Source organism: Montipora capricornis, chromosome 11 (assembly GCF_036669925.1).
Source record: "Montipora capricornis isolate CH-2021 chromosome 11, ASM3666992v2, whole genome shotgun sequence".
NCBI classification, from domain to species: Eukaryota; Metazoa; Cnidaria; class Anthozoa; order Scleractinia; family Acroporidae; genus Montipora; species Montipora capricornis.
This window is the reverse complement of record NC_090893.1, coordinates 15,037,873-15,062,463: the sequence shown is the minus strand read 5'-3', so window position 1 is coordinate 15,062,463 and position 24,591 is coordinate 15,037,873. Positions and strand designations below refer to the sequence as shown.

The 24,591-nt window shown below is 38.7% G+C and overlaps 2 protein-coding genes across 2 annotated transcripts in view; both read left to right on the top strand.

Annotated features, from left to right (window-relative positions):
* Positions 1-3,056, top strand: part of LOC138024950 (uncharacterized) — a 28,146-nt gene extending 25,090 nt beyond the window's left edge. Inside the window, exons 6-7 of the mRNA XM_068872148.1 lie at positions 225-317; positions 929-3,056. Coding sequence (XP_068728249.1) covers positions 225-317; positions 929-997 — 162 coding nt within the window. The 3' untranslated portion in view covers positions 998-3,056. The remainder of the gene's footprint in view (positions 1-224; positions 318-928) is intronic.
* A 3,796-nt stretch (positions 3,057-6,852) lies between these two features.
* LOC138024949 (uncharacterized) lies at positions 6,853-22,990 on the top strand. Its single transcript, XM_068872147.1, has 7 exons — positions 6,853-7,012; positions 12,111-12,225; positions 14,587-14,672; positions 15,270-15,368; positions 15,827-15,877; positions 19,593-19,685; positions 20,304-22,990. The coding sequence occupies exons 1-7, from the start codon at positions 6,935-6,937 to the stop codon at positions 20,364-20,366; spliced, it is 585 nt and encodes a 194-aa protein (XP_068728248.1). The 5' UTR covers positions 6,853-6,934; the 3' UTR covers positions 20,367-22,990.
* The last annotated feature ends 1,601 nt before the right edge of the window (positions 22,991-24,591 follow it).

The following is a 24,591-nucleotide window of genomic DNA, read 5'->3' as shown; positions in this document are numbered from 1 at the left end:
GTTCAAATCCCGCTCAGGGCAAATTTTCTTTCAAACATTTATTCTTAAAAATTGATTATTTGGGGTGTGCATTGTCAGGGTTTCTCTCCTACACTTTCTCTATATATATATATATATATATATATATATATATATATATATATATATATATATATAATTTTTATTTATTTTTTTCTTTGCTTCCATTTCTCATGTTTTGTGCTTTTTTTAATTGCATGTTTCAGATTTATTTCCTTATCGTGGTGTACTCGTTCCACGAAGCTCTTCGTGAGGACCCGTCTGGTGCAACCGCGGGATATGGTCCCGAAAATCGCCCGGTAAGGACTGAAAAGAGCGATTGGTAATCATTTGTAAAAATTATTTGGCCACTTGATTTTAAACTACTGCGTTTGTAACTAAAACATTTCACTTCAGATTGATAAATAAATAATAAATTATCGGAAGGCTCCCCCTTCAAGCCTTTAGGACCAAAGAAGGTGTGGCAAAAAAACACAACAAATTTCCAGGAATCCCAACTTTAGAGAGGAAGACCAGCTAGTGCAACTTTTCCAAAAGCACGACTTGACTTCAATTCCAGTACACCAATCAGTCATGTAGCTGCACTTCCTCCCCACCACAGGAAGACCACCTTCTGTTTGTGTGGTTGTGTTCGATCTGCGGAAAAAAAGAACAGATCAATATAGATTCATGACACCCACACCAACTGAGGGTGATCTGCCTGTGATACGACCAAGCAAGGCCCAAAGCAACATTATTTGTAACCTTTTTACATCCATATTCATTTTCCCGCGCTCAGCGCAGGCAGCACGTGTCCCAGGACTTGATTACTATTCTCGTATCGACATCTGTTGTGACTGTACTCAATACTTAAATTTTATTCGGACGATTTTTGAAATTACAATAAGATGTCTTTTTTTTTCATACACAGGGACAAGCTGCTAGAGCACCTCCTCCTGCTGCTGCTGTACAGATGTATAACCCAGCCTTCGAAGCGTGATTATAGTGCTCTTTTGCACACATTTTGTCAACTTCTACGACTTAGAACATTGTACTTAACTTCTCGTGGAAAAAAATTATTTGTTAGCACTGCGTAATTTTAATACCTAACAAGATTCACTTCAAATACGCACCTCTGTGTTCCAATTTCCCGGCCGGGGCATCTGTACGGAAAGGTCATTATTTAACCTTTCAACTGGAAGAGAACATGCCACGTGTCATGGGTTAAAACTCACTAACCCCTGCGGAAACAACAACTTGAACTTTTGACTCGCACGTGACCAGCTCGTGCACTCCTTCGCCCAGTAAACTATTCTTAGGAGTGATGACGTGTCTTTTGGCTCTGGTGCCTTTCACAATTCTAAATTACTATGAATTTTAGGTACAAGTAAAGGCAATTCTAAAACGTGTATTTACCGAAAGGTTCAACATTTCTGGTATCTTATCTTTTATGTTTGTAGTTAGCACTTGTGACATTTTGTAATAAAGTCGTAAGGTGGCACACATATAGAATTTGTTCGATTTCTGGGTTTGGAGATACAACAAAAGGCGCAAACCTGCTTTTCACCAGCCGAAGCAATCACAAGCGCAAGCATAAGTAGCGTATGCTGAGTGAAAACGAACGTCCACATAAGCATAAGAACTCCGCCATTTTGTTCAAATGCTCCGACGCAGGGAATTTGGAACGAGTGCTTTAATTGGCCAGACGTAGTAAACTTTCTTGTGCTTATGACGTATTTCGTTTTCACACACCATAACGCAATTCAAGCACAAACGCAAGAACAAGAAAAGAACAAATGTTGATCCTTGTGCCTATGTTTATGCTTGCGTCAATGCTGTATAGAGCTTAAAGGAACATCTCAAAGATCTAAACCTAACCTAAGCTGGTAATCAAAAGATCATTTTCTATCTAGATAATGAATCTGTTAGTTCGTTGTATGCGAAAGATCTTAATAAAGACGACCGATAATGCAAGTGCTAATGACTTCCCTAAAGCAACATACGAAATGCGCAAGAACCAAAAGCAAAGAAAGAACATCGCCTTTTTCGAAATAGATGGGATAATTATTAAATGTAATAGCCAGATAAGACCTTGATTATCTCTTTCAACAAACAGATCTGAATCCACAAAGCGTTAAACACGTCCGCTCACTTGATATTATGTTGCTTCGATGCGTACATATGTGCATGTTATAATTGTTCTTTGATAATGTGCAGAGTTCTGTCAGTGATAAACAATTTTCTTTCACCTGATGACTTTCATCCTCTAAGCAGGGGATACAATGCCCGGAAAATTGCTTTCTCCCCATGTCTTTGTTGTAAAGGCATATGTATTTCAACAGATAAAAGGTTGCGTTTTGAAAAGAACGTCCTTAGCGCGGTAGGGTGGAATTGGGTAGATGATCAGAATTTGGTCCTCCAGAAGTCTTCCTAGTAATGCAAAAGTGGCCCATAAATTCCGTATTGAATAAGTTTGTTCGGATTTAAATATAGTTATTACATTTTCAACAGAATACCGCGTTTCCGATTGGTTAATATGGAGTGCATAAATACATAATTAAGTTGGGTTATAGAGTGATATACAGAAGGTGCTGTGGAAACACAGCACCGGAGTAAGTTTGTTGTGTATATAATAAATGAAAATGGTGTGACCTTTCTTGGTGCACTTCTTGATTTATGGTCACTCCTTAACTTTCACCGGGGTAGACTTTACACTTGGCTGCTAAGGAAGACTTAAAAGCGTCTAAGTTTTACTTATCCAAAAATGCGTGTGTAAAGGCACGAATAAAATCTCAAGTTATGTTACTTTGAGTGTCATTTAAGTTGTAACGTTGAAACGGTGCTGAAGCAAGGAATAAGTGACTTGAAAACCATCCTTACGACTGACTTGCGGTTTCTTGTGCTGAGCCAGAAGGTCCAGACAAGTCAATCACAGCATGCCATTCTGTTTAAGTTTACTTGAAGTAATTGCATTATTTGTGTGTAATGTGTTAAAGTAAGAAAAAAAGAACTTGACTTGACATTTTCCAAAGTTTACTTACGATCTAGTGTAAGGTGTAAAGCCTACCAATATCAGCCTAATGTCTCTTTCCTACAAATTCCGAAGTGCACGGGCAAGTTCATACCTTTTCCTGTACTGAGATAGAGGTCTATATTTTTTTTTCCGCTACTAGACTACCCTTTAACGCTAGGTGATTGAATTAAACTAAAATTGTCAATGATTTCAGTCCCTTTGTTAGGACAAAGTGGCACAAATCTCTAATCTCGGGAATTAATGATTACGACAAGGGCGGCCTTACGATGACAGATCATCAAAGTATGATTATTTCAGTTTGCGTGGCTAAAACACAAATTTGTTAAAATTGCAGGATTTTGGACAAGGGTATCTTCTTCATCCCCTTTAATTAAAGCTTCCAAGCATTTTTTTCCTTCGATTGGAATTTTGAGGTCTGTGATATTACATGCAAGTGCACGGAAAAGCTGTCAAAAAAAGAAAATGGCCAATATCCAGCCATCTCGAGACTCACGCTTTGTCAATAACCCATATTTAGCACTCGAGCGATAAACACATACTTTTTAGCTTCCGCATAATTTAACAGGTGAGAGCTTCTCAATACAAAGTTTGCAATGAGTTCCTTTTCTTTGCTACATGGCCTACGTCACAACCGATCTCTTTTCCTCCTGCACCGCTAGAGTGTTCAGTTTAAGAAATAACGACACCTATGGCAAAGGCAAAACTCTACAAGGCAAGAAAACTATTGGATGAAAGAGGGAAACTGATCATATTGCTTCACGTGCGGCACGCATATCTTTCCTGTACTCTGCAAAAATTAGAAACGAAAATAACCAAATGATGATTGTGAGAATACGAAAACTTGCTAAGAAACGACATTTTTTTGAAAACCTGGAAACTAGCAAAGGTAATCCATGTAAAACTTGGGATCTTGTAAACGAGCTTAGCTCACGGATGATAGAAGTAAATCGTCCAATATTTACCAAGCTAATAATAGAGCTATCAATAGCGCCGACAATATGCGGAAGCTTTCAATGTGCATTTCGCTAACGTTGAGAAAACGCTAGCTCGAGATATTCCGGTTGGAGATGTTGACGCAGATTCATTCTTGTCGCCCTCTGATAATTCGTTCTCTCTAGAAACTCGGAGTATCGACATTGTTCTCGACTTATTGAAAAAATCGATGAAAAGAAAGCCACTGGCCTTGACAAGATCCCTAGTAAGTTGTTAAAAATGGCAGGTAGTATTGTTGCACCCTCACTAGCCCGCATACTTACAAAACCAATCCTCACGGGAATCTTTCTAGCTGAATGGAAATTGGCTAGGGTGAAACTGATATTTTTTTTTAAAAAAGGCTTAAAATCAGACAAATAATTTTGGTCCCATCTCTGTTATCCCAGTATAAACTCAAAAGTGCTTCAAAAACTTGTCAGTGACTAACTTTATCGTTACTTAATATAAATGATAATAAACTGCTATCAAGTTGCCAATCAGGGTTCCGTCCCTTCTATAGTACCCTAACAGCTTTTCTTGTGGCGACAAATAGCTGGTCTGTTAACATCGGCAACGTCATCCTGAATGGCGTCGTTTTTATTGCACTTAAGGACGGTGCCTACTAATTAAATATATTTTTGCCGCTGTGTGTGATTATGCAGGAAATGTAGATCTTAACAAGTGTTATTGAAATCCAGAAAGAACATTGGGGGTAACCACGCATTTTTCAAAGATAATTCATGAACAATATGTGTAAAAAGCTTTAAAATACAAAGCAATGTATGGCGTATTTTCTCAAATTGAAGCTAAATTATCTCTCAAAAATGCATGGTTACGTAAGCATCACCGATAGGAAATCCGAGTATCTCAAGATGCGCAGAACGTATGCGCAATAACAATAGTAGGCACCGTCCTTAAAAAGGCATTCCACACTATCGATCATGAAATTATTTTACGCAAGATGCCTCACTTTAGGGCCGACCAGACAACTGTCACTTGGTTTCAATCGTACCCAAGCAATCGGACCTAAAGATGTATTGTAAATGGAAGACTGTCAACACCTCGCACTGTTACTTGTGCGCTCCCAAACTGCTTCCGGGAGTCTTCCCCGAGAACGTTTGCTGACGATACAACATAGCCCTCACTGCAAAAACTTCAACAGAGCTTAAACTAGCAACAACTCCTGAACTCAGTAACCTTAACTGTTGGCTCTCCTCAGCCAACAGGTTGAGTTTAAATGTGGCTACTGAAGACCGAGTTAATGATAATTCAAAATTGGGTCTAACCAGAGATTTGTGACGAGATTGATACACAAATTAATGACAAAATGATCAGAAGAGTAGATCACACTAAATCCATGGGTCGTATACCATTGATGATCGGCTTTCTCGGTCGAATTATGTAGACGAAATATGAAGGTTGCTCGGCTATAGGAGCCTTAAAACGAATATGGCACTTTATCTCTGCCAAAACTGCGCTTCAAATATATAACGCTTTAATATTAACGCATTTTGATCATTGCAGTTCTGTCTGGGACTGCTTATTAACAAGTGGCCAGTCAAGTGAAAAGCCCCAAAAATTACGAAATCGCGCATCCGGGGAAATTACTAGCTAAATTACCCTTCGATACATTTCAGCTCTAACTTCCTTCTCGATACCCTTATATGGGAGAAGCCCTAATTAAGTACAAAACAATTCATGATTTTGCCCCGGAATACCTTCAACGTCTTTTCAGTCAACGCTTTGCTGAACATAACTTGAGGAAACTTGAAGGTAAACTTACTCTGCCTAACCAAGTACTAATTATTTGAAACGAAGTTTTTGTTATAACAGGGACTGTTTGTGGAACAATTTGCCGCAATACGTAAAAAAATGCTGACTCTATTGGGCAGTTCAAACGTATAATCAAAAGGGGTATCTGACCTATCGTATTCCGACACGGCAATCATGTAAAGCAGTTGTACAGCTTTTTTTTTTTTTTTTAATTTGTTTTTTTTTTTTTAGCTTAACTGATGATTTTCCGTGTTTAAATAAAGTTTACATACATACATACAATCGTTCATTCTATGTTGTGGTGCAACAAGCCTTATATTTACCGTGGCCATCCAACAAAACTTTCACATTTGACAACTATGTGTAAATACGTCAACTCAACAATCTATGCAACGGTGTTCAACTTACAACCGTACGAACTTTGAATTACGCGTGTAGTGTTGTTCATTGTTAAATTTATCGGTATTTTCTTTTAAACTTGAACTTGGACTGTCAATCAAATTCCCACACCCTGATTGAAGGATTATTTGCAAAAAACTAAAAAAAATAAAAACTTTGTTAGCTGGCCACGGTTAGAAAGCGTCTCGCTTACGTCAAATCCGATCGTGTGGATCCAATTAAAGGATGACTCACCCATACTGTACAACGTCAACGAAATGGAATTCAATCAATCAACTATATTTGATTGATTGAATTGAGTGACTTCAATCAATCAAATTGTAAAATGGAATAATCGCGAAATACTTCCTGAAGCCTCAGATTTTAGGTTAAAGTCATGTTTTTGTGGATGGTGTCTTTGATCATTGTTTAAAGTGACTTGTGTATATTCAAAAGAAGTTCCAATATGCTGTTGTAAGATTGTTGATTATCATCGGATTCTTGAAAACTCTAAATTGCATTTTACAAAGAGAGCCAAGGAAAAACAAATCGCTGAGATTGCATAACCTTTGTTTCAAATGACGGAAGTCAAGACAATGACTATGCGAAAAGCGACCCCAGTAATTAGTTGTTATAATCGTGATTGGCTGCTGGATGACAGCTAAATGTGTGCATTACCTGATTGGTTCTTTAACCTTTAAATCTATTGATGCGACACGCCATATTGGTTGTTCATTTGCTCCCGAACTACTGAAAGAACTGCGAAGCGCGAGTCTCGCCATGGCTGTCTTAGTGCGCTGTTGTTGCTGCGGTTGTAAACTGAACACCGGAGTTTTGCTTCTCGCCATCTTGAGTGTGGTGAGTAAAATCTTCTCTTGAGTTTTCTGGGCAGAATTTTTTCTTACTCTGATTAAGCTAAACGCAAAGATTGGGCGTTGTTGGCTCTTGCTTGATGAGCTATAGTTAAACTTCAATTGTTTGCAGGTACTTGCTGAGAATCGCAGACACTGTTTCTTCCACAGGGCTAGTAGTAGTAGTAGTTATCCTCGCAAGTATAAGGCTGGACAATTTAATTGTCTTTTATAGACACCCGAGAAATTCAGACGGCTCCAACGGGATTCGAATCCATGAGCTCTGTATGCGATGACGGGGCAATATCCTGCAAACTGAGCTACAATGCCATTCAGTTGCATTGGGAGCAGGTCGTCTTGTTGAGCTCATGTGTTCCCGTGTAAGAACACGATAAACTACAACTGTTCGATGAACTAGAACTGAACGATGAACTACAATTGCTCACAACTCTAAATTTCTTACGGTATCCGACTAACTCTGTAAATCGACTGATTAATCTTGGCAGAAATTAATCTTAAATGAAAAGATAAGTCAACTTGCTCTCAAAACTGTGCTTACCAAACTTTTTAAAAGGCTTGGGAAGCGAAGAGTGTTGTACCAATTGCGGGTATGGTTGGCTGAATGGTGCAAAATTCAAGAAATAAAAATTGCTTTCAACATCAACAATCAACAACCAAACTGCAGTTCAACGTTTTCTCTATAGCTAGGTCAACAATCAAATTCGTCCAAATTTAACAGCTAATACAATAAACAACACTTAAAACACGCCTAATTCAGCAACAAAAGTAAGTCAAATCAGTGGCAACGAATCACCTAAAAACCAACATCGCAATATCGATATCAACTTGAATGACAAAATCACGGGCGATTCAAAAATTTGGGGACGAGCGGCTGGCTATGGTCGGGGAAGGCTGGAACAAAAAATTCCAAAGTTTCGAAACTTTTAGGATACCCTTGTAGTAAAGTTTGACAAGCTGTTACAAATATATAAGAAAAAGCTTCATTCAGGCTGCCCTCTTCTCTTGCCAGCAAGTCGAAAATGTTCAGTTCTAACCTTCCACGACCATAGCCAGTCGCTCGCTCCTAAATTGTTGAACCGCCTACTTTGTCGTTGAAGTTCATGATATAGATATTGTGTGTTGGTTTGCAGGTGATTCGTTGTCGTTGATTTGACTGCGACTTACTTTTGGTATTGTATTGGGCGTGTTTTAAGTGTTCATTATTGTATTAGCCGTTGAATTTGGACGAATTTGATTGTTGACCAAGAGAGAAAATGTTCAACTGCAGGTTGGTTGTTGTTTTTGGAAGCAATTTTCATTTCTTGAATTTTGCAGCATTCAGCCAACCATACACGCAACTGGTACAACACTCTTCGCTTCCCAAGCCTTTTGAAAAGTTTGGTAAGCACAGTTTTGAGCACAATTTCATAGCAGATATTAAGTGATGCAAATTATTTTAAATGGCCTTTTTATATATTTTTGGTTAATTTTGTGAAAATTATATGAGTTTTTAAACGACGTATCTTTTTATGTTTCATTAATCAACATAAGTGTGATTTTCTTTTTATTGCTTCTTTAGTCACCAAACACATCCTGTGATATATGTTATAGTTTAGTTGTATCTTTGTTTTATTGTGAAAATAAAGTTTTGGTTAAAAAAAAAGTTTTGAGATCAAGTTGACTTCTCGCACAATTTGAGGTTGCCCACGTGTTTTGTTATTACGTAGCCGGAATTTCTTGCTTCAGTAGTTCGTCTTCCTGTATTTGTGCATCGGGAAATTGTTTGCAACTGATCACAAGTCTACATTACTTACAATATTCGACCAATACTGAAAATATTGAAAATCCACAGTACAAGGCCGAAATTAGCCTCAAATAAAATTAGAAGTCACTTTGCTTAATCTCTAAACTGCGCTTAGCAATCTCTCCAAATGGCTTAGGAAGTGAAAAGTTGTTATGCCATCACTGGTGCCCAAGCTCTGTGTTGTGTTTTGATTTTAGAGAACTTGTATGGCGAGTTCTAGTCGATACAAATCAGAAGGGTTAATAAAAGAAATAAGCACTAATATTGCACTTGCTTGTTTGTTGTCTCTTTGTGATCGTTTTTTTTTTAATAATCTGGTGCCATTCTGTCCTCAATTTCGCGAGATATCCTCAACCGAAGACCTATATTCCTAAAAGAGAAAGAAAGAAGGTAGGATACGCTCACAAGTCGATCGGCTAAGCGAACCGAGAAATCGAGCGAAATAATGTAGCCAAAATTCTTCAATCCGCCTCAAACTCGGCAAGAGACATGTTCGAAGATTCTATCGGAAATAGTCTCGCCATCCACTCTGCGAAGGAAAATTAGCCACAAAGCTTCAATTTCGCCTTCTGTAAAGATCATTGTGACGATCACCCGTGCACCTAAAGGGTCAATTGGCGACAAGTTTAAGCTCCATCCTACCCGGAAATGACAAAATTCCTTAAATGAAACCTCACGCTCCTCAAGTCCGGGGAGGGCTGGAGCGAAAGATTTGTTCTAAGGGAGCGGTGACTTGTCATCACCAATTGACCGTTTGGGTGCTCAGGTGATCGTGACAAGGATGTTGACACAAGGCGAAATTGAAATTTTGTGGCAAATCCTCTTCGCAAAGAGGATAGCGAGACTATTTCCTTGAATAGATGTTTGATAGAATCTTCGAACATGTCGCTGGCCGAGTTTGAGGCGGATTGAAGGATTTTGGCTACATTTTTTTTGCCCTCGCTTGGCCGATCGACTGAAGAGCGCTTCTTAACCTCTCTCTCTCTCTCTCTTTTGGGGGGATATGTCTTCAGATGAGATATATCGCGAAGTAGACGACAGAATGGCACCAAATTACCAAAGAACGATCAGAAAGAGACAAGAGACATGGAAGTGCAACATTAGTGCTTAAGCCTTCTGATTTGTATCGGCTAAAACTCGCATTGCAAGCTCTGACTCTAAATTCAAAACACAACACAGAGCTTGGGCCACTTGTGCTACCATTTGAGTTTCGCCAGATGTTGCCTAAATAAAACAGAGGGAGAAGTGATCCTCCCATTTATACGGCTGGACAATTTAATTGTCTCTTATTGACACTTGAAAAATTCAGGTGGCTGCATGTAGTGGGATTCGAATCCATGACATTTGCGATGCCGGTGCGACGCTCTACCAACTGAGCTCCGAAGCCATTCAGTTGAGAGCAGATCAGTTTGTTGGGCTCATGTGTTCCCGTGTAAGGACACAACGAATTAGAACTGATTCGATGAACTACAACTGCTTACAGCTCTAAATTTCGTATGGTATCCGACTAACTCTGAAAATTGACTGGTTAAGCTAGCCAGAAATAGACCAATTCGGCTAACTCAATGTCGTACCCAGTTCAAATCTCTCGGGGTTAAGATTCTTTGAGTGTTGAATTTGCATGGCAATGAAGCATTCACATTTAAATGATATGGAAATACTTGGAACAAAAGGTTTTGCTTCCAAAAGAGTTGAATTGGGTATGACATTGAGTAAGCTGAATTGGTCTATTAACTTAAATAAAAAGAGAAGTCAACTTGCTCTGAAAACTGTGCTTACCAAACTTTTCAAAAGGCATGGGAAATGAAGAGTGTTGCACCATTTCGCCAATCATAATTTGCGTTTGTCCACGTGTTTTGTAATTTTTTTTCTCCCTATTACGTAGGCGGAACTTCTTGCTTCAGTAGTTTGTCTTCCTGTTTTTGTGCATCGGGAAATTGTTTGCAACTGCTCACAACTCTAAATTACTTACAATATTCGGTCATTACTGAAAATCCACTATGAGGCCGATATTAAAATCAAATAAAATTAGAAGTCACTTTGCTCCCATCGCGCAGAATTCTATTGTCCTCCTTTACATTTACTTACTTACATTAAACTGCGCTTAGCAAGCTCTCCAAATGGCTTGGGAAGTGAAGAGTGTTATGCCATCGCTGGTGCCCAAGCTCAGTGTTGTGTTTTGAATTTAGAGAGCTTCTATGGCGAGTTTTAGTCGATACAAATCAGAAAGCTTAATAAAAGAAATAATTACTAATATTGCACTTGCTTGTTTGTTGTCTCTCTGTGATCGTTCTTTAATAATCTGGTGCCATTCTGTCCTCAATTTCGCGAGATATCCACAACCGAAGACATTATCCCTAAAAGAGAGAGAAGGTAGGAAACGCTCACAAGCGAAGCGAAAAATCGAGCCAAAAAATTTAGCCAAAATTCTTCAATCCGCCTCAAACTCGGCAAGCGACATGTTCGAAGATTCTAGTGCTTACTTCGTTTATTAAGCCCTTTGATTTGTATCGACTAAAACTCGCTATACAAGCTCTCTAAACTTAAAACACAACACAGCTTGGACTACCTGTGGTACCAAATTGAATGCGTTTCATCACCTGTTGCTTATTTCGTAGGAGAAGCTTCTAGCTTCAGTAGTTTGCCTTCCTGTTTTCGCATATCGGTAAATTGTACATGTTAGGGTTTCGAATTTGCATGCGGATAACTAAACTTGCGTAGTTAGCGTTTCCGTGCGAAAGAAGACCTTTGGAGAGAGTTTTCTGCATTTTGGCCGTGCGAAAATCGAAGTTAGAAGCTAAGGGAAGGCAGCTTGAAGCCTTTGCTTGTTGGTTCGCACAGCGTGCGGACTCCTTTTAACTCGTGGATACGCGAATCTTGGGAACGAGTGGTTTTGGGCACTGCGATATGCAAATGTGTTATTAGCCCACTCAGGAGTGGACACTTTTCGTAATTAGTCGACCCGAACGAAAACGCTTTTTATCAAAACGACATTTGCCGTAGATCCATCGTTCCAAAAAGCCCTTGCGATCAAAGGCCTGCATTGTGCTTTTTGTAGCTTTCACAGGACGATTTTGTGCCTACAAGTGGACTTCGAACGTTTGGCCAACTTGAATGAATGAATTTTATGAACGGCGCCAAAACATGACGAGGAGATGAGCATGCTCTTTGACCCCTCAATCTCACAGGGGGTATATAAATTCCAAGTTCACTACCGGCATCCCATTCGTTTAAGATACTTTATCCACGAGTTGGCCTATGGCGTCCTTTGATTTCAATTTGTACTTTCTTCTTATAATAGATTGGTGGAGGATATAGGAGCTATTCATCATTCAACAGCGCAAGTGCTCTTAAACTTATCGGGGAAAATCCCGCATTACATTCGTTATTGCCTGTCCCTTTAAAGTATTACGACGGTAAGTGGGATAGTAATCCTTACAAAATCAATTTAGTTAATACTGCGGAAGAGCAGTTTTTAGTTGCGAATGTCACAAATCAACATTAATGTTGCCTTATTACGCAAATAAGTGTCAACCCACGAAAACAGTGCGACGACCCTATCTGTGATCAAAGATGTTACATGCAACTTGATCATGCGCGCTTACCAATCGGGCTTGCAGATTTTTGCCTTAGGGTTAAAAAGTTTGAATAGCGAGAGACTTTGAGCCAATTTAAGTACTCGTGCTTTCGTTATGACAAGCAAGTTTATGCAACTTTTGTTCAATTAATATTTTTACTACAGTGTAAACTATTCCAAAATATAAACCTCGAAAGCCCTTTAGAAGGATTACTAAAAATTGTTCCTTGCGCATCTGATATTGTTAAAGAAAGGGAACTAAGCTCATGATTGGTTGAAAGGGGGAAAATAATGATCGAACAGCACGTACATGCGGCACGCATTTTAGCGCAAACTCTTGCAACATTTCAACGCAACATCTATCTTGCAACACTGTTTGGCACAACGTGTTGCATAGGTTTGCCTCCGTGTTGCGATATGTTGCAAAATATTGGATGAATGTTAGGTCAAATTTGACAACGGTCAAATTTTGGATATGACATGATGTCTTACTCGTTTGGCCACGTTCACGCGACATTATAGAGTTAACGCGATTTTTTTTCTTCATTTTTTTAGTATTATTTGTATGTATTTATTTGTATTTATTATTGTTAATTTTTTAATTTTTACGCTGACCTCAAGCGGAAGAGAACATTTCGCTTTAACAATGACGTGAAAGCACCAAAATTGAGGTTATGACCTCAACTGGAGAATGCAACAGAAAATCTTTCATTGCATGTGTATTATTACTGCCAATTCATTTTTAGGATACTTCGCTAACATTATATAGCGTGTAGTTAAAAAGGTGGAGTTAGGGTTAAAAGTATTATAGGTAATAAAAGGATGTCAAGTGCAATTTGGAATAAATAAGCTGGAGCAAAATTTGTAGCCTTTGGAAAAATTTATAAGTGCTGATTTATTCCAAATTACACAAGAAAAGTAATGTGATTACTTTTTAATAATATACATGAAAAAATCCGAGGTGGTCAAGCAGGAGCAACCCATCCGTATCACGTGATCACGCAAATATTGCATCATAAATTGCACCATCCAGCGCTCACGTTTTATTTCAAACCCCCTTGTTTATTAGTCAATCAAAAGCGAGAATTCTGTGAGTAAATTGCATTGAATTAACTGTAAATATTTTTGCACTGAATTAACTATTTCTTTTGCACTGTGTTTATAAAAACAGCACAGTTCTCAGCCAATCAGAATCGGGTAATTTTGTTATGAATATTATTAATCGCGAAAGAGTTACGAGTTACGATTTCTCCAAAAAACGCACGTGCAGGGCGTGCAGACATTAGAAAGATTAAGCATGGCGTGTTTACGTCAAAGGGCAAACGCGAAACGGTAGGCTGCTGCTTGTCATAAAAGTATGAAAATTATCTTATTCTAAGTCCTTTTTCTCTCTCTCTCTCTCTCTCTCTCTCTCTCTCTCTCTCTCTCTCTCTCTCTCTCTCTCTATTTCTCTCTCCTGAGATCTTTTGAAAAGTTACTTGATGCCCGACGTTTGCCGTTTTCCGTAAACGTTATACTTAATCTCTTTATTGTTTTTGCTCCTTAAACTTCTAGTTTTTTTTTTTCTGTTTTCTTGGATGTAGTCCATGATTTAGCTCCCTAAAGGCCCGTGCAAACGCTTGCAACATTGTTAGCCAACAAGACGCAACATTGTTGGGTAAAACATGTTGCAAGCGTTTGCACACCATGTTGTGTGTTGTTGCGACTTGTTGGAAGTTGTTGGATGAACTTTGAAACTGGTCAAACTTCAGAGCCAACAAGTGCCAACATTTCTGTTGTTTCGCGGTCATCGAAGAGTGGTCCAACAATGTTGCGTTCGTTTGCACTGCACAACCAACAATGTTGCGCCGGCGCACGCGCACTTCATGCCACGCATCCACACAAATACATGCGAACAAGAAATCAACATGGCGTCGGAGATGGAAAACGTCCCAGAGTTCTTTGTATTCTCATCTAAAGACCCAACATGTTGTGACTTGTTGCGAGCGTTTGCACACATTGGCTAACATCGCGCAACAAGAGACAACATTGTTGGGCCCAACAATGTTGAGTGTTGTTGCGAGCGTTTGCACGGGCCTTAATGAGGAACGTTGGTTACGAACGAGTAACTAGAGTTTTGCCCTCCTCTCTCTAAGGACTCTTAGGAATAATCGACAAGTGATTTCTTCGAATCTCAACAATTTCTTTTCTTTTATTTTAGTTATTACCAACTTGCTCACGACTGACGGAGTTTTCAATATTATTGTGCTTTTGACAAGCTTTTTACTAATTGGAGCCTTCAGCTCGGTAAGCTCCTTTCAATTAAATCCTTACCGTAAGATTCCTTCAATTAACAGCGATCAAGCAATTTTTTTCAATCATTTTATGTATGCAAGACTGTTTTCCGAGATCGTCAAAAAGTTAAGTCCTGGTTACATTTTTTGGCAATTTGTACCAACCGTGGCCTGGTAATTAGCATAGCAAATTAGTATTTAATCATATTTCAAGAAGTCAGAGAATTAGAGGTAATTATAATTAGCATATCAGGTCTGCTAGGTTTTTTAATTACCACTATATAGCAAATTAGTATTTTTATTCATGTTTCAAGTAATTTTAATTACTTACGTTTATGTAATGTAGTTATGATAATGTATTAGTTATTATTTTGGGGCTAGTCATTTTTGTGTAGTTTCTTTAGTTCTTTGAGTTACAGCTCTGTAACTTCGGACATGCTCTTTTTTTGTAAATCAATGTTGAAAATTTATAGTAAGCCAGAGGCTCAACACAAGGGGCAAAAATATAAATGTAATAGCATGCCTACAATCTCAATTACATACCTTTGTAAAACAAATGCAAAAAAAGTTGAAACATTTCTATTTTTACATCTTTATTCTACTTTTCCAGAAAAATCGCTTATTGGCCCTGCCATATCTTGCCTGGCATGTGATTCTCCTTGGTTACAACCTGGGAGTGACGATTTTCTATATAATTGTCTGGAAGGGGGTATGTATTTTAGCTTCTGGGCTAAACAACGTTGAATATTACCTTTAAGTCGGATTCCACAAGAGGAAATCCGATTTATTCGCTAACCCATGAGACCCAAAATTTGTTTCGAACCAAGAAGGCCGCGAATAACGAATTGCATAATGCACAATCAGTGTGCACCAGCAGCGCACGATGATGGTTGCCAACGTTTATGAAAATAGTTTGTTACTAAGACTGTCACATTTTCGAAACTGCAAGGGGAATTTAAATAATCTCTGTGTCTCTCATGATGAACAGAATTGCAACCTCCATGGACGACAGAAATGACTGAATACTGTACTGTTTATTAGTTGACGCATTCGAGATAATGCGCTTTTGAAGAAACCTTCAAGACAGCTATTCAAGATGGCCGTTTGTTTTCTTTCGTTGATTGCATGTAGCTTATCCTAATTAATGTGTTATGTTGTTCCTTTCAGGTCACTGTTGTCGTATTAGTCATTATCAATGCTATTTCCTGGGTTCTTTCGGTAAGTGCACTGTGACAAATTACGTGCGGAGGGGGGAAAAAAAAGCAAATTGCGGAAAATCGGCTCAACGAAATATTGAAATAACGTTGCAAAAAGTCCATTTTAGTATTTAGAATTAAGTACCCTTTATAATTTTTTTTGACATTTTGAATTTCTACTTCGTTATCTGCTCATTTTTCACTAAAAAAACGTCGAAGTAACTTGTGTAATAATTGTAGTTTACTGCTTAGGTGATAGACAATGAATGAACGTGAAACAAATCATCTGTGTGGCTAATTAAGGTGTTCGTTATAACCTCTCGAACTTGTTTTGTTTGCCCCCTAAGAAGTGCGTGTAGCTAATTCCATGATAATAGCAAATGCAACATGGCGGCCATCGTGAATAAGGTCTATTCAAAACCATAACCATGACTGGTAGACAAAACGACTAACAAAACAAGACAGCAACCAAGAAAACTACAAATTTCGGAGAAGTCAAAAAAGACTTTACCTAAAACAGGAGCGAATAAATAAAGTGTAGACCAAAAATGAAGAGATGACACAACTTAGGTTGTACACCTATATTTCAGCCGCACAAAACGGCCTGCTTCAGGGTCATTACAAACCGTTACACAAGAACGTTAACTACACGCCACTTAAGCTCAAATATGCACCAGTGACAATAAAAAACTTGCCTACTTAAATAAAACATAGCAGGCGCGCACACATATGAAAAAGATAAAACTAAAACGACACAAATAATAAAAACCGGCAATAATAACTGTAAAAAGGGGAAAAAAACCCAATAACGACAACAACAGCACAAACAAGTGAAAGAGCGTTCGCGGGCTATGTTTATATGCTTACACCAGCTGAAACACGATAGAAGACTACCGTTTTCTGGCGACATTATTCTGTAAAAGAAGTCGCTATCGTTGAGGCCATCTGGTCTCAACGTTTCTAATCTGTATGCCCACTCTTCTTCTTTTATAGCCAGTTTCTCTTTAGTATAAACCTTATCGATAATCTGGACGCTAACATCCTTTAGTAAATTTTCAGCTCCGACTATTGCATTTCTAGCTTTTTGATTGGCTAAAAACCTCCGACTATGAGCCAATAGTCGAAGTTTTACGTCATATGGAAAATAGTGCGCCAAGATGCTCTTTCCGGACGCTTTGTAAAATTGTGGGTTCATGGAATAATTGTTTTAGTAAATTCCCAAACCGGGTTTTGCCGCCCATTTTTATTTCCACAATTTTACAAAGCGTCCGGAAAGAGCATCTTGGCGTACTATTTTCCATATGACAAAAAACTTCGACTATTGGCTCATAGTCGGAGTTTTTTAGCCAATCAAAAAGCTAGAAATGCAATAGTCGGAGCTGAAAATTTACTAAAGGATGTTAGCGTAGTCCTTGATGTCCGGGACCATGAATTCAAAGTGCTTATAACGTGGTCGTATTTCCTGTAAACAGTCGATTTACTGGAATGAGCTTTCATGCGACTTTTGTGGTTACTAAATCTCAGCCTAAATTACGGACGTTCGCGGCTATTGATACTGCGCATTTTTTTCGCGCATGTCACGCACACGTCATTTATCGCAGACCACGAAGGTAAACACGATGCTAAAGGCGCAAACATTTTCCACAAGAATCGAACGTGAAAGCGTGTGGAATCATGGGATAGCTGTGGACCCAGGTCTTCTCGGAAATGTCACGCAATGACGTGACAATGCGAATATACCATCGTTTTGAGAACTTCGCAGCGATTTTACTCTCTTGAATGCCCGTCACCCCTATTTTTCTTTCCGTAGATCACTTCCTTTTCTGATTTTGTCCATTTTAACAGAAAAAAAAAATCTGTGCGTGATAAGTTACAAATATTTCGTCTTTAATGCTTTCGTGCGAACGAAGTTTTTTTTCTTAGACTAATATGTATCGTTTTTCAAGGTCTATTTTAACTCAGAAAAAGACATCAGCTGCAAAGGTTAATTTAGTTATATTAGTTATGTTGAATTGAGTATGTTTACCTGTTCTAAATTTCACTAATGTAGCTTTAATATTGCTGACAGTTGTAAGCTGAGATCGTCTTAAAGTAACGCAATCTTCTAAAAGTGCACCTCATGATCTTCTCTGAGTTGTATGGCTCGTGAAACTACTACCGGGAACGAAGTAGTTGCAAACATCGTATCTGCTACTATTAAAGTGCACGGTTCCTTTATTGCCGCGATTGTTATTACACAGTGGCCGTAGTTCGCACGAACCAAATAATCTTACCGATTCTTTGGCCGGCGAAACGCCATCATTGGCACATTAGGTACTGCCTGTTTGCACCTGTCAGACAATTGAAGGAAAGGAAAGGAACTTTATTTAAGTGTCTAGTCGTTCTTAGCGCTGAGGCACTAATTGGGGACACTGTAAATTGAAATTAACAATTAACACAACTCAAGTCAAATGTTGGTTTTTTGAGGAGAGGGGAAACCGGAGTACCCGGAGAAAACCTCTCGGTGCAGAGTAGAGAACCAACAAACTCAACCCACATATGATGCCAGTCCGCCCGGGCCACATTGGTGGGAGGCGAGTGGTCTCACCACTGCGCCATCTCTGCACCCCTATGTGGATGTACGTGGATGTAATTCCTTTAAGAAACACCCTATATTAGGCATAACATAACAGTGAATGTACCCTATCAATGGGAGGTTAAGTGTTAGGTTTAATAAGTTTATCCCGATTCATAACCCAAACTTTCTGGATCTGATCACAGATAAATCTTCTTTGGTATCCTCTAGCTACCAAGAATTCAGTTAGTTAATCCTTTTCTCTAACGAAGCCGACGTAGAATGCAAATGCGCTTTGACCTAAGAGCCTGAGAATACGGAATGTTACGTTTAAAACCCTTAGGATGACATGATGTGTGATAAAGGTACTAGTTCTTGTCAGTAGGTTTCGTATGACAAGTCAGTTTCAATTAATCCACTCTTTGAAAAGAATGAAGGAACGCAGCCAGGATGAGTCATGATTAAATCTTGAATGGATGTTCTCTGGCTAAGAATATTAAAAATTGCAAGCTTTCGATTACTAGAACTGTAGTCTTCAACGGGCAAAAAGATGAATAAAATAAAAATCACTGATGTTTCTGTGCCATCAGACCTTAAGATTCCTAGAAAAAAATTTTTTTCAAGCATACTGATATATGTTTCTAGTATGAGGTCTCTATTTCTTTCTGACCACCATGTTGACGTATTTCTGAAAGACCAACATCCTCATCGTTAAGTAAAGAAATACTCCTTTAAACGTTAACGTCTAACAAAATCGGAAACGTCCTTTCTAAGAGCAAAAGTATCCATTTGTTCAGGTGCAGAGCAAAACGATAGACCGTTAGTTTCAGCTGGTGTTAATTCTCTATTAGATAAATTACCTACTCTTTGGAATCCATCACTAAAGACGCGGCCGCTACTACTGTATTCCGCCATCCCATAATGTTCAAATACTGGAGCCCCAGTTCCACTCCTTTGATGTTGCCAACAACAAATAGCTTCAATGTACTAATGTGACACTTAGACAAAAGCTATTCTTCACAGTAACTGTAAAAACTCAGGAACTGAATTTGTTTTCACCAAAGATCAGGGTCTAACTGAATTGTCTCCAATGTAGTCACGCAGTACGGTGTTTTTTTTTTTTTTTTTTTTTTTTTTTGCTTTCAGTTGTCATGTTTTGCGCTTTTTTTATTGCCTCTTACAGATTTATTTTCTTATCGTGGTGTACTCGTTCCACGAAGCCCTTCGTGAGGACCCGTCTGGTGCGACCGCGGGATATGGTCCCGAAAATCCCCCGGTAAGGACTGAAAAGAGCGGTTGGTAATCAAATGTAAAAATAATTTCGCCATTTGATTTTAAACTACTGCGTTTGTAATTAAAACATTTCACTTTACATTCATATATAAATAATAAATTATCGGAAGGCTCCCTCTTGAAGCCTTTAGGACCAAAGAAGGTGTGGCAAAAAAACACAACAAATTTCCAGGAACCCCAACTTTAGAGAGGAAGACCAGCAGGTGCAACTTTTCCAAAAGCAGGACTTGACTTCAATTCCAGTACACTAATCAGTCATGTAGCTGCACTTCCTCCTCACTGATGCGACCACAGGAAGACCACCCTCTGTTGGTGTGGTTGTTATTGATCTGCTGAAAAAAAGTACAGATCAATATAGATTCATGACAACCACACCAACTGAGGGTGGTCTGCCTGTGATACGACCAAGCAAGGCCCAAAGCAACATCATTTGTAACCTAATTACATCCATATTCATTTTCCCGCGCTCAGCGCAGGCAGCACGTGTCCCAGGACTTGATTACTATTCTCGTATCGACATCTGTTGTGATTGTACACAATACTTAAATTTTATTCGAACAATTTTTGGAATTACAATAAGATTTTTTTTTTGCATCCACAGGGGCAAGCTGCTAGCGCACCTCCTCCTGCTGCTGCTGTACGGATGTATAACCCAGCCGTTTAAGCGTGATTATAGTTCTCTTTTGCACACATTTTGTCAACTTCTACGACTTAGAACATTGTACTTAACTTCTCGTGGAAAACATTATTTGTTAGCACTGCGTAATTTTAATACCTACCAAGATTCACTTCAAATACGCACGTCTGTGTTCCAATTTCCCGGCCGGGGGATCTGGACGGAAAGGTCATCTGGTATCTTACCTTTTATGTTTGTAGTTGGCACTTTTGACATTTTGTAATAAAGTCCTAAGGTGGCACACATATATAATTTGTTCGATTTCTGGGTTGGGAGATACAAGAAAACGCGTAAGCCTGCTTTTCACCAGCCGAAGCAATCACAAGCGCAAGCATAAGTAGCTTATGCTGAGTGAAAACGGACGTCCACATAAGCATAAGAACTCCGCCATTTTGTTCAAATGCTCGGACGCAGGGAATTTGGAACGAGTGCTTTAATTGGCCAGACGTAGTAAACTTTCTTGTGCTTTATGCCGTATTTCGTTTTCACACACCATAATGCGAACGCAAGCACAAACGCAAGAACAAGAAAAGAACAAATGTTGATCCTTGTGCCTATGTTTATACTTGCGTCAATGCTGTATAGAGCGTAAAGGAACATCTGAAAGATCTAAACCTAACCTAAGCTGGTAATCAAAAGATTATTTTCTATCTAGATAATGAATCTGTTAGTTCGTCGTATGCGAAAAATCTTAATAAAGGCGACCAATAATGCAAGTGCTAATGACTTCCCTAAAGCAACATACGAAATGCGCAAGAACAAAAAGCAAAGAAAGAACATCGCCTTTTTCCAAATAGATGGGATAATTATTATATGTAATAGCCAGATAAGACCTTGATTATCTCTTTCGACAAACAGATCTGAATAAACAAAGCGTTAAGCACGTCCGCTCACTTGATATACCGCTAGAATGTTCAGTTTAAGAAATAACGACACCTATGGCAACGGCAAAACTCCACAAAGCAAGAAAACTATTGGATGAAAGAGGGAAACTGATCATATTGCTGCACGTGCGGCACGCATATCTTTCCTGTACTCTGCAAAAATTAGAAACGAAAATAACCAAATGATGATTGTGAGAATACGAAAACTTGCTAAGAAACGATATTTTTTTGAAAACCTGGAAACTAGCAAAGGTAATACATGTAAAACTTGGGATCTTAAAAACAAGCTTAGCTCACGGATGATAGAAGTAAATCGTCCAATATTTACCAAGCTAATAATAGAGCTATAAATAACGCCGAAAATATGGCGGAAGCTTTCAATGTGCATTTCGCTAACGTTGCGAAAACGCTAGCGCGAGATATTCCGGCTGGAGATGTTGACGCAAATTCATTCTTGTCGCCCTCTGATATTTCGTTCTCTCTAGAAACTCCGAGTATCGACATTGTTCTCGACTTATTGAAAAAATCGATGAAAAGAAAGCCACTGGCCTTGACAAGATCCCTAGTAAGTTGTTAAAAATGGCAGCTAGTATTGTTGCACCCTCACTAACCGGCATATTTACAAAACCAATCCTCACGGGAATCCATCCAACTGAACGGAAATTGGCTAGGGTGAAACCGATATTTTAAAAAAGGCTTAAAATCAGACAAATAATTTTCGTCCCATCTCTGTTATCCCAGTATAAACTCAAAAGTGCTTGAAAAACTTGTCTGTGACTAACTTTATCATTACCTAAATGATAATATACTGCTATCAAGTTGCCAATCAGGTTTCCGTCCCTTCTGTTAAACGATAAAAATTCTAGCTACGATTATTTCATGGCGGTTTGCTCTTTAGTATAGTTGCGATCAGAATGTGTCTTCTCCTAAGGTCATGAATTTGGTTTAAAACAGGTGTCGAGAAAGGTGTTTGGTGCGCTAGGCCAACTAAGTTTTTCATTAGGAATGTTTTAATTAGTTTTTGGTGTCATTACGGTTATTTGTGTTTCACTCAGTGGTGTTTTTATCCTAACGAAGTCTTTTACCGTGTTTTTGGAAGCAAGTTATTTTCAGTTCACCTTTGGGCCTTTTTTTGACTTGTTCTCGCGGTTCCAGATCACATTCATGACAACAGCGGTCTCTTTTCGGTTCTCAATAAGTGTTTTTAATCTATACTCTAATATTTCTAAGTAATTGAAAATAACACCTGTAATTGTAGTTATTGTCCTGTTCTGCTTGGAACACGTATGCCAGGTGTGTTTATGGAAAAGGCGGCGCTTACGCTCGTCCTTTCCTCCTTTTTGTCTATTGTTTGACTCTGTTATATAATAATCGTAAATTGCCATTTTCTGCGTAAATTTGCTGTGTAACTTGGTTCTAGATATTGTAACTCGTTTCTTGTAATTTTTGTAACTTGTCGTACTCCGTTCGTGCTAGTCTGGTGTTGACAAACCTGTAAGATCTCGTCGAGACAAACGACTTTCTTTGTTGTGAAAAAAATATGTTAATGTGCTGACGGGCAGGCGTAGCGCGTCTTGCAGGCGCCATTTTGACGTGTGATTGGCACTTGATTGCCCAGTCAGATCGGGAACTTATAAAAAGAGCTGTATACCTAACAAATAGAGAGTTAAGCAAGGACTAGTTGAAGATCAACCCGAGAGGACCAAATAAAGATAAGAAACAGCCGGAGTGTTGAGGAGTCTTTTCTTCCCCCGAGAGATTATCCTTCAACACTTCTATAGTACCCTAACAGCTTTACTTGTGGCGACAAATAGCTGGTCTGTTAACATCGACAATGGCATCCTGAATGGCGTCGTTTTTATTGCACTTAAAAAGGCATTCCACACTATCGATCATGAAATTATTTTACGCAAGATGCCTCACTTTAGGGCCGACCAGGCAACTGTCACTTAGTTTCAATCGTACCTAAGCAATCGGACCTAAAGATGTATTGTAAATTAAAGACTTTCAACACCTCGCACTGTTACTCGTGCTTTTTTTTCATGTATATTAAAGATCTCCCAAACTGCTTCCGGGAGGCTTCCCCGAGAATGTTTGCTGACGATACCAACATAGCCCTCACTGCAAAAACTTCAGCAGAGCTTAAACTAGCAACAACTCCTGAACTCAGTAACCGTAACTGTTGGCTCTCCTCAGCCAACAGGTTGAGTTTAAATGTGGCTACTGAAGACCGACTTAATGATAATTCAAAATTGGATCTAACCAGAGATTTAAACACTCAATGTGACGAGATTTGTATACGAATTAATGACGAAATGATCAGAAGAGTAGATCACACTAAATCCATGGGTCTTATACCATTGATGATCGGCTTTCTCGGTCGAATTATGGAGACGAAATAGGAAGGTTGCTCAGCTATAGGAGCCTTAAAACGAATATGGCACTTTATCTCTGCCAATACTGCGCTTCAAATATATAACGCTTTAATATTAACGCATTTTGATCATTGCAGTTCTGTCTGGGACTGCTTATTGATCAGTGGCCAGTCAAGTGAAAAGCCGCAAAAATTACGAAATCGCGCATCCGGGGAAATTACTAGCTAAATTACCCTTCGATACATTTCAGCTCTAACTTCCTTCTCGATACCCTTATATGGGAGAAGCCCTAATTAAGTACAAAACAATTCATGATTTTGCCCCGGAATACCTTCAACGTCTTTTCAGTCAACACTTTGCTGAACATAACTTGAGGAAACTTGAAGGTAAACTTACTCTGCCTAACCAAATACTAATTATTTGAAACGAAGTTTTTGTTATAACAGGGCCTGTTTGTGGAACAATTTGCCGCAATACGTAAAAAAATGCTGACTCTATTGGGCAGTTCAAACGTATAATCAAAAGGGGTATCTGACCTATCGTATTCCGACACGGCAATCATGTAAGGCAGTTGTACAGCATCTTTCTTTCTTTTTTTTAATTTTTTTTTTTCTTTAGCTTAACTGATTAATTTCCTTGTTTAAATAAGGTTTACATATATACATACAATCGTTCATTCTATGTTGTGGTGCAACAAGCCTTATATTTACCGTAACCATCCAACAAAACTTTCACATTTGACAACTATGTGTAAATACGTCAACTCAACAATCTATGCAACGGTGTTCAACTTACAACCGTCCGAACTTTGAATTACGCGTGTAGTGTTCATTGTTAAATTTATCGGTTTTTTTTTTTTAACTTGAACTTGGACTGTCAATCAAATTCCCACACCCTGATTGAAGAATTATTTGTAAAAAACTAAAAAAAACAAAAACTTTGTTAGCTGGCCAC